This window comes from Lepisma saccharinum, chromosome 9, assembly GCF_977018435.1.
Source record: "Lepisma saccharinum chromosome 9, izLepSacc3.1, whole genome shotgun sequence".
NCBI classification, from domain to species: Eukaryota; Metazoa; Arthropoda; class Insecta; order Zygentoma; family Lepismatidae; genus Lepisma; species Lepisma saccharinum.
The window spans coordinates 34,842,473-34,856,167 of NC_139237.1; the positions used below are offsets into that span (position 1 = coordinate 34,842,473).

Genomic DNA, 13,695 nt, shown 5'->3' on the forward strand with positions numbered 1-13,695 from the left:
CAGATTATTTTAATATTTTAGTTACTACAGGACATTACAGTTCTGGTAAGGGGCTGGATCCCGTATAAAGTGAAGGGTGCAAAATAGCCTAAATGACGCACACAAAATTTTAAATTTATATTCAATCATAGCCTTTAGTATAAAACAGAGATGTGATGGGGAGGGCCGGCCCCCGTGGCGGAGTGGTTAGCACATCGCGGCACGAGGGCAGGGAGTCCTGAGGCCGATATTCGGTGGAAACACATAGCGGCTCGGGATACCACTTTTGCCCAGGCTTTGCTCTTCTGCCACTTTGGCTAATCGCGAACATGAAAATCAGTGATGATATAATGAAATTGATGAAGTGACACTCAATTCCGAGATTCCTCTTAGCGCACTGTTCTAACCACTCCTCCACGGAGGCGACTGAAATTGTTGGAAGTGAATCAGTTTCACAAGTAGCAGGGCATTACAAAATCGCAATGAAAACAGGGCCAACCCTTCCAAAGTTGGTGAGATGATGAGAGACACTCTGTGTAAAATGTACTGTCCGAGAATCTCGTCTCATTGGAGTAACGATACCGATTTATGCTTTGAAATCGATAAGCAAACAAGACCAGACAGGTGTTTTTAACTTGAAATCAAATCGCGAACAAGATATGCATTCTCATTCACGAGTTGAAACGATGTGCCAAGTCATCTTGTCTCACCACGATACTCGATCGAGTTGCTCTTCCGCTTCGTGCACATGTAAACCTTTTAATTTACACGTTCAATTTTATTTATCCAAGAAAACAAATCTGTTAACATCAGAATGAACAGAAGAAATAAGCTACTAGTTATTTTCCCATTAAGGAACAAACAAATTTTAAAATGCTATAATTTCTTATAAATTAGCATGGAGTAATTATATTTTATAATTTATTAATTCAATTTTAATATTTTAACTGCCTAACACGCTTTGTTGTATTTTATGCATCTTTTATACCTAATTACTTAGTATTGACAGCGAGGATGAATGAATTTTACGTACAGATAAGCTAATCGGGACTGGATCTACAGTTTAAAGTGGGATCCACCAGGTATCGTTACAAGGCAACGACGGAGGATGGATGGTGATTAGAGTAATTGACAAGAGGTTAAATACAGATTACCACTCATCTCTAGGCTGGGGTTCGAACCCGGAACTTTCGGTGTCAATAGGCTTACTTTGAGGAGGGCGACACCACTTATCTGTCACTCCAAGATTATTTCAAGCTGGCCAACATAGAAACCAAGAAACAAAGAACATGCACCATGGAGTATGTTTTATTTATGTTATTCAGCCATCCTTTCATTCCTTGTTAAATCCTGGTAAGGAAATCGCTTCCTGTCTCGGATTCGATCCTCGGTGGAGGCACCTTGCCCAGTGATTTAGACCCCAGTTTAAAATGTAGCTTCAATCCCGATTAGACTATCTGAGCATAAAGTGAACTTTAAACATTGCCTGACAAAATCGTTTTCATATGACGTGAAATATTTCATTAACATTAACGTGTAAATATTTTACTAATGAAAACAGCATTAAAGAATAAATATAGAAGTTTAATCATAAATCTCATCGTACATGATACTGCAAAAAAGCTTTTATTGAATGACTGCAGAATTAGGAACAACTACGTAAGATTTAACATGGGTCATGTTCACGAGTGATTTTGATTTGATTTAGTTTATTTTACTTCGCGTTTTGTACCTCTTGGCTAATTTGCGAAGATGGGGATGAGTGATGAAATGGATGAATGGACATTCACAAACAACCAAGCCCGACCGGGATTCGAACCCGGGGCCCTTGGCGTCGCAGCGCGATGTGCTAACCACTCGGCCACAGGGTCGGGCTCACGAGTGATATAAACAGCTGTTGGCCATCTGCGGTGAGCCTACGTGTTAAGGTGTTTTACTAGTAGAAAGCAACATTAAAAAAAAATACATACGTATAATTTGGCCCGCTTTATAGAAATTCGATCATACATTATGATATTGGCAGAAACTTATATTGAATGACTGTAGAACAACAAAAAGCTATGGACATGGATAATGTTCAAGAGCGATATATATTTCTTAAACACAGCTGTTAGCCATCCGCGGAGAGCGAGCGGGTGGATCCTACTTTAAACTATAGATCCAGTCTGCTGGCGAGACTGCCGCACCCGCGCCTTGTGTAAGAGAGCTCGCGACTCGCGAGCGAACGATGAGTGAGGAGAAGAGTCGCTAAGGCGAGCGAGTCGTTAAGGTGCTTAATGACTCTTCGTGCCGACTCGCGAGTCGTGAACGATGAGGGAGGGGAAGAGTCGCTAAGGCGAGCGAGTCGTTAAGGTGCTTAATGACTCTTCGTGCCGACTCGCGAGTCGTGAACGAATGATGGGGAAAGAGTCGTGGGACTGTGCTGTTTCAAGAGTCGTGAACGAGCGATGCTCGTGGAAATGCAAGCATGTGTCGCAGCGCAGATCTGGAGTGCATTTTGTTGCGATATTAAAACCAGTGATCGAATGCAAAAAAGGAAGAATATGTAATGCACGTTATTACTAATAAAAGGTTGATATAATTATATAGCATTTCTGTGTATGCTATCGTACTGCATAATTTGCATTATCCGCAGTATGAAATGTAAACTGAAACAAGATACAAATATAGAAAATCTCACTCATGAGACAGAGTAATGGAAACAAGTATGTGCAATAAATTTTGTTTGTGTGTGTGTGTTTACTGTTTACACATATATGTATATCCACACACATACAGAATCGTATTTGTATTTTTCTTATTTTATGCCGCTTTTCTTCGAATTTTAAGTAATCGCGACGATGAGGATGATGCGTGATGATATAGATGAAGGGACACTCGTAAAGAATATCCTTGCCCAGACCGGGACTAGATCCCGGGAACTTCTGTGGCAAGATCAAATGTCGATTACTTCAGAATCTTGGCCATCTAGTCGGCTACACACACACACACATGCACAAAAATGCAATACAATTTATTAATCTTGAAGGACGTACGTTGTGTTCGTTTACTTAAATACAATCATCTGCTTCAACACCTCCTACCCCCTTCCCCCTCTTCAGGCATGTGTTTCGAGAAAAAGAACCTTGGCGACTCTTTTGAACGACTCATTTGAACGACTCTTCTCAGTGAGCGAGCGCTCATGAGTCGACTCGCACAAATGAACGGCTTGAACCCATCACTATTCCATTGCCTGCTATGATACTTCTAGCCTGGGTGCTTTGGCCATCACAAATCTGATTTTCTGTGTTTGTTGAAACTCCACTGTCCTTTGCTAGAAGCTCTCATCCCAGACCCATGCAGAGCAGACTTTGCATGTGAACCTGTGTTCATTTACGCAGGCAGTGAGTGGATGCTTAATTGTTATTCTCTGTATGTTTGAAGTTATAAAGACCTATATGGCCTCCCTTATGGTGCAGTGGCTGCGTTTTTGCCTTGTAATCAAGGGGTCCCGGGTTGGATACTCGGTGGAGGCACATGTGGTTTGGATACCACTTTAAACTGTAAGTCAAGTCCCAATTAGTCTTTCTCTGCATAAAGTGTACTTAAAACACCAACGCAATCAATCAATCAAATTATAAAGACATACAATTTAAGCCTATTCAATTTGGAACAGTAACAGTTCTAAAAGGTAAGCTATTTAGAAACAGTAATTTAACTTACAACGTGCTGTAAAAAAAATAATCTTATCATGAATGGCTTGCACTGTTCACCTTGGATTTGTTAAAAAAGAAAAAATAATAATATTTATACGCAACTTTGCTGTTGGATAGGCAACAATGACCCATGCTTTAATGGCATGCCGAAAGGTACAAAGTACAGACTTTGTACCTTTGACGTCACCAAGTACAGTTCGAAAGTGCCAAGAACAGAAGCACACAAGTATGCAGCTCGCAGTACAGATGGTTGCTGACTAGGTCACATGATATCCACACTTATTGTTCATTTGTTTAAAGTCTCGGAGATAGAAACCCAACAACATTGGTTAAATATATGTTATGGGTCAGCAAGTTGTTGGTTAAAGTGCTTCTAATGTGTGGAAATGTATGTGTAAGAACTATTGAAAATGCTATGTGATATCTATGGTGAAAAACAAGTGTTTAAAATGCGAGGAAAACAACATGTCCTCAGTTTTATCTACTGATCGTATTTGGCGCTGCAGTCGAAGTGCAATTCTAAAGACTTTCACTTCCAGTCCACGACTTCAAGACTGCACTGCAAAAGCATACTCGGAGGAAGCTCGCTTGAAGTATGGTCTTGCACCTTTCAGACACGGCCTGTGTATTCTTTTAAAAGCAAGAGAACTCTTTCACCTTGCTGTGAATTTCGAACACATTAAGGAAGAAGACACTGCAGTAGTCCAGTTCTTATGGCTTCAGACTACCATGTAGGGAACCCGGTTCAATTCCCTGGTTGGTCCTCCCCGAAAATTTATCCATGGTCTGCATCTTACCCAGGTTCACATCAGTTAGAACCTAAGGAGAGTCCTTCGTGAGTAAATGTAACTGGATCATTGAGGTCTTCAGATCGCTTCCACTACGACTAAGGTCAAGAATGTGCCACCAGACAATGCACAAGAGAGAACAAAAAATAAGGAGGTAAATGAAGCAATCAGTTTTTTCCAATTTTACATCAAATCTCTACAAAACATATCCTGCGTTTTGAAGTTCACTTTATGCACAGATAAGCTAATTGGGACTGGACTTATAGTTTAAAGTGTGATCATAGCAACTATGTTCCTCCACCAGATGTTGAACCTGGGACCTCTTGTTTACCAGGCAACAGTGTTATCATTACGCCCCCAGGGAGGCACTACAAAACTTCTGTATCAGTTCATTTATATATTTGATGATTTAGCACATACACACACACACACACACACACACACACTTAAGTAACACACAAAGTTTTGAATTTTATTTCAGATGGTATCCTGTTGCGTTCCATTTTGTAAAAGCCATAAAGGAAAGACAACTGGGATTAGTTTCCACGAGTTTCCTGTGGATGAGACATTGCGAAATAAATGGCTGAAGGCTGTTTCCCGAAAGAATTTTGTGCCAAATTGGTTATCAAATTCCTCTGTCGTGTGCAGTAAACATTTCTTGCAAACTGATTATAAACCAAATATTAAATACAGAGTACTGAAATTTGGAACCGTTCCAAGTGTTTTTCCTGGTTATCCTCAATATAAAAGTGAAGGAATAAAAGCTCCGAGAAGAAAAATTGTGAAACATGTTCCACTAGTGAAAAGAAGAAAAAAGAAACTAGATGAAAGTTTCATTTCTAAGGAAGATCACAATTCAGACGTAAGTGAACTTTGCTGCAGATTCTTCATTCCAATTACGTTGATCAGTGACATAAATTTTTGAAGGACTTAAATACTTAAATCACAAGCCTTTTAATTGTAAAGTTCACCTGCTTATAAATGTCTTTGGTAGAAGCAAATGGGTCAGGTATCAGCACCATTAGGTGAGTAGTAGCAGATATTTTAAATTCTTCCAAGAATATGCAGACTAGCCAAGTGTCCAGGCTGGAAGTATCATAGCAGGTTATGACTATTCACAGCTGACCTCTGTAATGTAGTGTTTAGCACAACATGCTATGATGTTAGTTGCCCATGTTTGAATCCAAGTCTGAGCATGGGTGCACTTTGTGAGTATCCCTTCTTCAATTTTATCTTGTCATCACTTATTCTCATTTTCTTGACTAGCCAAAAGTGGCAGATATGTGTATTCTCATTACTGCTGAGGATGTGTATATATCTTTCAACAGTTTTCTCGTCTTGTGATTTTGTCATTACGAGTACTTAACAGCATGCTATGGAAGGCTGTGCTGGTGACAAATCAAATGATCATAGCTTTCAAAGCTACCTGAATAAAGCTAAACCATGACCATGTTGTGTGTTTTAAGGCCATGATACATAACACCAGTCTGCATGGATTTGGATGACTCGCAGATGTTGCAATACATTATTTGTAATGAAATTTCATATAGGATCAATTTTTTGTGACTGCTTCATTTTCTGTTTCAATTATATGAACTTATTCAATGCAGTTTGAGTCTAATATAATAATTAGTCGTAATGCCCTGAAAAAATTGTATGAAAACGTCAGAGAACTTCTAATGCCCGGAGCATCTCCAAATGTAACCATGCTTAAAGTCTCGCTTCTGCAACATCTCTCTCAATAGAACGGCTCATTCTAACAGGATTGGGACTTCTCATAACATCTGCTTCTTGTGTTAAAAGGCTGCTGAAAAATAATAGTGGTTTGTTGGTGTGTCTAGGTATGTCACACCATTAGTTTTAGTATATTGTTCAACTTCCAAGCAAAATCAATATAGAAATTTAAATGGATTAATAACACCAGCCTGCATCGGTTTGGGTGACTTGCTGAATAATTTCAACATGCTGTTTCCAAAAATGAAATCCATTTTTACTCATCACATTTAGTTTTTTCAGAAAACAGCAATATATTAACTGCCTTAATTTCACAGTAAAATGTGTAGTTCCATCATTTCCTCAATAGATGGCTCTTTAGATGGTGCTAAAATATTGGTTTCCTACAATACAAATCCTCCAATTTTGAATTATAAATGCACATAGAATATTAAGCATTTTATCCACCTTCCATCTTCACAAGACACATTGGTATGAAAATTGTAAACTCTGATTACGTAAGTTTCATTTTTGAAATCCCTCATAAAAATTTCCTTCACAAAATGTTCAAAACTCAATGTTGTAATATGGTGGGTTGATTGAACTTAATGAGTGGAGAAAAATCCTGAAAAGATGGGAAGCAATTTATGTCATCCGTCAACAGCATTCAAAATACTTCCAGAATCAGCTATTGGTTTGTAAATAACAGAAATTTCCCTTGTTTAAATTTAATTTAATCTGTTCTGTAATAGGCGTAATGGAATGGCAAATAAGAGAATTTTGATTGTGAAATTGTCAAAACTCCTGACATGATGGAGATACAAGGATGTCATTTCTGTGACGAGCATTCAAAATACTTCCATAATCAGCTATTGGTAAATAACCGAAATTTCCCTTGCTTAAATTTATTTTGTTGCGTTGTGTAATAGGTGTAATGGAATGGCAAATATATGAATTTTGATTGTGAAAAATCTAATGTGATGGGGGAAGGTGGATGTCGGGTGCATGATCATTCAAAGTACTTCCAGAATCACCTATTGGTTTGAAATCCAATTTTTTCCCCCAAAAATACAGGGCTGTGTAATTGTTATATTTTATACTTGAAGCATTTGGACTAGGGATGGCCAAACGGATCCGGATCCGTTTGGATCCGGATCTCCTTGGATCCGGATCCGAGAAATCCGGATCTACTTGGATCCGGATCCGTAAATTCCAGATCCGGATCCGAGAAATCCGGATCTGGATCCGAAAATCCCGGATCCGGATCCGAAAATCCCGGATCCGGATCCGAGAAATTCGGATCCGGATCCGAAAATTCCGGATCTGGATCCGGATCCGAGAGCTCCGGATCCGCGGATCCGGATCCGGGTCTGAAAGTTTCGGATCTGGATCCGGATCCGAGAGTTCCGGATCCGGATCTGGGTCTGAAAGTTTGGGATCTGGATCCGGATCCGAAAATCCGGATCCGGATCCAAGAGTTTCGTATCTCAATCCCATTATAATATTACCACACCTTAGTCCTACAAGAATTTTTTTCAAGTGTTGTTCCTAAAATACTTTGCTACGCATCGGCTAACACACTCGTGCACAAATGTCCGAAGTGATTTTGTAAATGCCATTGAAACGAATATGTATTCATTCGAATGTATTGGAAATGAAAACACACATAAATGTGAGACATTCCATTCCAGGATGAAACCTTTAACACATATAACAAGATAGAAATGTTATAGAAAAATTATACAATTGTTCTACAGTTACAGTTTTACAAATTAAAATAAAACATTATAATATATGTAGTGTTAAATAATTACAAAGTGTAAGACTAACAAGGGAGGTTATCTAAAGGTCCCCCTCCGATTTCCATGAAACTTGGCAGTATAGTGGGGCCCAAAGGAAGAATTACGTGTTTTTTTGTTTCAGCTAAAAAACGGTTTTAGGGGGCAAAACCCCCTCAAATGTCAAGATGAGGACAAATTGAAGTGAGGATCTGACCCTGTGTCCCCCTCCGATTTCCATGATACTTGGCAGGTGTGTGTATAAACGGGCCCAAATGAAGAAATACGTGTTTTTTTTTGTTTCAGCTAAAAAACGGTTTTAGGGGGCAAAACCCCCTCAAATGTCAAGATGAGGACAAATTGAAGTGAGGATCTGACCCCTGTGTCTTTCCGATTTCCATGAAACTTGGCAGGTGTATACTGTATAGTGGGGCCCAATGGAAGAAATACGTGTTTTTTTGTTTCAGATAAAAAACGGTTTTAGGGGGCAAAACCCCCTCAAATGTCAAGATGAGGACAAATTGAAGTGAGGATCTGACCCCTGTGTCTTTCCGATTTCCATGAAACTTGGCAGGTGTATAGTGGGGCCCAATGGAAGAAATAAGTGCTTTTTTTGTTTCAGCTAAAAAACGGTTTTAGGGGGCACAACCCCCTCAAATGTCAAGATGAGGACAAATTGAAGTGAGGATCTGACCCCTGTGTCTTTCCGATTTCCATGAAACTTGGCAGGTGTATAGTGGGGCCCAATGGAAGAAATACGTGTTTTTTTGTTTCAGATAAAAAAACTGTTTTAGGGGGCAAAACCCCTCTCAAATGTCAAGATGAGGACAAATTGAAGTGAGGATCTGACCCTGTGTCCCCCTCCGATTTCCATGATACTTGGCAGGTGTGTGTATAAACGGGCCCAAATGAAGAAATACGTGTTTTTTTTTGTTTCAGCTAAAAAACGGTTTTAGGGGGCAAAACCCCCTCAAATGTCAAGATGAGGACAAATTGAAGTGAGGATCTGACCCCTGTGTCTTTCCGATTTCCATGAAACTTGGCAGGTGTATACTGTATAGTGGGGCCCAATGGAAGAAATACGTGTTTTTTTGTTTCAGATAAAAAACGGTTTTAGGGGGCAAAACCCCCTCAAATGTCAAGATGAGGACAAATTGAAGTGAGGATCTGACCCCTGTGTCTTTCCGATTTCCATGAAACTTGGCAGGTGTATAGTGGGGCCCAATGGAAGAAATACGTGTTTTTTTGTTTCAGATAAAAAAAACGGTTTTAGGGGGCAAAACCCCCTCAAATGTCAAGATGAGGACAAATTGAAGTGAGGATCTGACCCTGTGTCCCCCTCCGATTTCCATGATACTTGGCAGGTGTGTGTATAAACGGGCCCAAATGAAGAAATACGTGTTTTTTTTTGTTTCAGCTAAAAAACTGTTTTAGGGGGCAAAACCCCCTCAAATGTCAAGATGAGGACAAATTGAAGTGAGGATCTGACACCTGTGTCTTTCCGATTTCCATGAAACTTGGCAGGTGTATACTGTATAGTGGGGCCCAATGGAAGAAATACGTGTTTTTTTGTTTCAGATAAAAAACGGTTTTAGGGGGCAAAACCCCCTCAAATGTCAAGATGAGGACAAATTGAAGTGAGGATCTGACCCCTGTGTCCCTCCCATTTCCATAAAACTTGGCAGGTGTATAGTGGGGCCCAATGGAAGAAATAAGTGCTTTTTTTGTTTCAGCTAAAAAACGGTTTTAGGGGGCACAACCCCCTCAAATGTCAAGATGAGGACAAATTGAAGTGAGGATCGGACCCCTGTGTCCCCCTCCGATTTCCATGATACTTGGTAGGTGTGTGTATAAACGGGCCCAAATGAAGAAATACGTGTTTTTTTTGTTTCGGCTAAAAAACGATTTTAGGGGGCAACCCCCCTCAAATGTCAATATGAGGACAAATTTAAGTGGGCATTTGATTTGTGTGTCCCCCTCCGATTTCCATGAAACTTGGCAGGTGTATAGTGGGGCCCAAAGGAAGAAATACATGTTTTTTTTTTTGTTTCAGCTAAAAAACGGTTTTACAGGGCGAAACCCACTGAATTGTCAAGATGAGGACAAATTGAAGTGGGGATCTGACCCCTGTGTCCCCCTCAGATTTCCATGAAACTTGGCAGAAGAAATACGTGTTTTTTTGTTTCGGAAAAAAATTTGTTCTAGAGGGCAACCTCCTCTCAAATGTCAAGATGAGGACAAATTGAAGTGGGGATCTGACCCCTGAGTTCCCCTCCGATTTCCATGAAACGTGGCAGGTGTATAGAGGGGCCCGAAGGAAGAATTACGTGTTTTTTTGTTTGAGCTAAAAACTGTTTCAGGGGGCAAAATCCCCTCAAATGTCAAGATGAGGACAAATTGAAGTAAGGATCTGACCCCTGTGTTCCCCTCCGATTTTCATGAAACTTCGCAGGTGTATAGAGGGGCCCAAAGGAAGAAATACGTGTTTTTTTGTTTCGGCTAAAATACTGTTTTAGGGGGCAAAACCCGCCTCAAATGTCAAGATTAGGACAAATTGCCGTGGGAATCATCTGACCCCTGTGTCCCCCTCCGATTCCCATGAAATTTGACAGGTGTATAGAGAGGCCGTATGCCCCCTGTTTCTTCCTATGCCATATTTACGTGGTTTCGGGGACTTCAATTTCTCCTCATCTTGACATTTGAGGGGGGGGGGCTCTATACACCTGCCAAGTTTCATGGAAATCGGAGGGGGAGACTTAGACCTCCCTAGTAAGTAAGTGTATTAATTAATTACAAACCGCGCACGCGAGCACACACACTATATATATATATATGTGTGTGTATGTATATTATATATATATGTATATTAGCAGGTAACAATATGTTATAAGCACATTCTTACTTTCCAAAGAAGCGCATGTGGGATGGCAAAACGGATCCGGATCCGAAAATTCCGGATCCGGATCCAAAAGTACTGGATCCGGATCCGAAAGTACCTGATCCGGATCTGAAAGTACCGGATCCGAAAGTTTTGGATCCGGATCCGAAAATTCTGAATCCGGATCCGAAAGTTCTGAATCCGGATCCGAAAGTTCTGGATCCGAATCTGAAAATTCCGGATCCGCGGATCCGGATCCGAAAGTTCTGGATCCGGATCCGGATCTGAAAATTCCGGATCTGCGGATCCGGATCCGGATCTGAAAATTCCGGATCCGCGGATCCGGATCCACAGATCCGGATCCGAAAAATTTTAGGATCCGGATCCTAAGGATCCGGAACCAACCGGATCCGGATTTCGGATCCGTCAGGATCCGGATGTGGCCACCCCTAATTTGGACCTTACACCCATTTCAGTGCCTTTGTAGACAATAAATTTGTATTGGAAAGTACAAATTTCATAAACGTGAGGAAAGTATTAATAGATATGAACACTTTTTTAATTGTGCAGCTGGCTATATCTTTCAGAGGCATATAGTGCTTTGGATTCCACTTTGCCTATCTGTGCATAAAGTGGACTTAGACTCAACACGAACTGAAACATATAAGAAGGAAAGGCATACTGACCTGCACAATCCCTAAGGCATGTTTCAAGGTGATGAACAAAAGTTCCCTTATTGTAGATCTCTTTTTCTTTGGTGAATTTTTGGGTGTAAGGGTTGACCCTTTCCAAAGACACCGAAATGTCAACCTCCTTTTCACATAGCACAGCTGACAGACTAGCGAGGCTCTGGCATCTGGACTCGCAACCAGTATAATCCTCTGTGGAGCTTGTGTTGTGTCATCCATGAATGTTTGTGATTGTCTCTTCACCTGTGTATCACTGTTCATCCTCATCTTCACGGTTAACCAAAAGTGGCAGAGATGTGAAGTAAAATTAATCAATCTTTTTTGGATTTTATAGAAATACAGTCAGAATCCCTGACACCTTTTTTGTTCGAGAAAGATGTCCTTTTTTTACAGTAATCTAAACATTGTTTTGTTGTATCAGTTATCCAGCTGCGAGGAAACAGAGATTCTTCATACTGTACTAACATTTCCAGTGAAAATCATAACAAGATTGTAAAATGATAGAGACAAGATTTTAATACAGCCATCTTTGAACCATAGACTCTAATTCTACATAGGCAACCTGCACCAGAAATTGATTTACATAAGAAATGTGGGCCTTTCCATGTGAAATCAACCAATGAAAAGCCACTTTCCAACCTCGCATATTTTCATTAATTTGAAATTTGGCATACTGGAAACATGCAAAGTTGAAGATCCATATCTTTTGTGTTTCGGAAAATAAAGGGATGCAAAATGCGCAATCTTGAACATTTTTTTATCTGATTAACTTTAACTTGCGATATTTTGGCAATCAGCGCACATGAAGAAGTGATTTAGATGGAAATTGGGTAAATGAATCTTCCTACTGATGCGTAGCTTTTGGCCTTGACTGGCCCAGCCTCTTCTTTTTTCCGCCACTCCTTGCTGGCCTGTTTTGACTCTGGTGTGTAGTGGTGGACACAAGTTTCATCACAGGTGACGAAGATGGTGCAAAAATTCATCCCCTTCTCTCTCATAACGAACCAGGAGCCTTTGAGAGATTTCCAGTCTAACCTTTTTCTGCTCCTCAGTGAGGAAGCATGGGACCCACCTCAAAGTGATTTTTCTGTAGCCCAAGTTCTCATGAATGATCGTGTGAGCACTACCATAACTTATGCCCACTGCAGATGAAATTTCGCTGACTGCCAAGCGACGGTCACCTTCGATCAAGTCCTGAACAGCCTGAATGTTTTCTTGAGTGATGCTTTTCCTTGGCCGCCATTGATGTCTTTCATTTTCCACAGTTTCCCGTCCTCCCAAAAACATGTGCCATTCATACATTTGGGTCTTTGAAAGGGTGGACTCACCAAACTGTGCTCGAAGTCTGGTCAAAATTTAACTTGGTTTTACCCCTTCATTTGTAAGAAATTTGATAATGATGCATTGTGTAATGGACGGGTGTACCTCCTGCTCACTCATCGTGCTACTGACTGATGTTAAAAGTTGACAAGGACTCCAGTGAAGGAACAGACTCCAGATACACCCACTGTCATCACCTCAAGGCCACAGGACTCCACCACACTTTCTTTTCAAGTAAGAAATAAATTCCCGTTTATATTTGATTCACCCATGTACATCCATGCCAATTCAGAACATTCTCGTATAACAATGGATAATGTATTTTCAAATTTTTTCATGAGAGCACAAAGACTATGTTCTAATAATAAGGATATCAAAAATAAAGAAGAAAGGCTTTTTAATATAGCAAAAGAAAATGGCTTTCACACCAACAGAATAAACCAAATAAAAAAACAAGTTGCAAGAAAACTAAAGGAAAAGAGAAATACAGACAAAGATGAAAAATCTTTTGAAAAGAAATTTGTGTGCATTCCGTTCCACAAGGGATTCTCAGATAAAATTGCAAAAATTTTTAGAAATTTAATTTCAAAATGGTTTTTAGATTTCAAGAACTATAGAATGTACATTTAATGAATTCAAAATGAGAAATTCTCTACCAGATGTGGAAACCACAGGAATATATAATATAAGTTGTTCATGTTCAAAGGATTATGTAGGACAAACAGCAAGGAAAATGGCAATAAGATGGCACGAACATGATTTGTACATTATAAATCTAAACCCAAGAACAGGTTTGTCAGCTCACATCATCGAAGAGAAACATTTGATTAAAAAGAGAAGGGTTTTAAAAAGATT

The 13,695-nt window shown here is 39.9% G+C and overlaps 1 protein-coding gene across 2 annotated transcripts in view; it reads left to right on the forward strand.

Moving 5' to 3' along the window:
* Positions 1-13,695, forward strand: part of LOC145991994 (uncharacterized) — a 92,780-nt gene that overhangs the window by 45,802 nt on the left and 33,283 nt on the right. The window contains exon 3 of one of the 2 annotated variants that reach the window (XM_083127989.1): positions 4,944-5,324. The exons of the other annotated variant lie outside the window; for it this stretch is intronic. Within the exon in view, the coding sequence (XP_082984115.1) occupies positions 4,944-5,324 (381 nt within the window). The remainder of the gene's footprint in view (positions 1-4,943; positions 5,325-13,695) is intronic. 2 annotated transcript variants of the gene reach the window in all.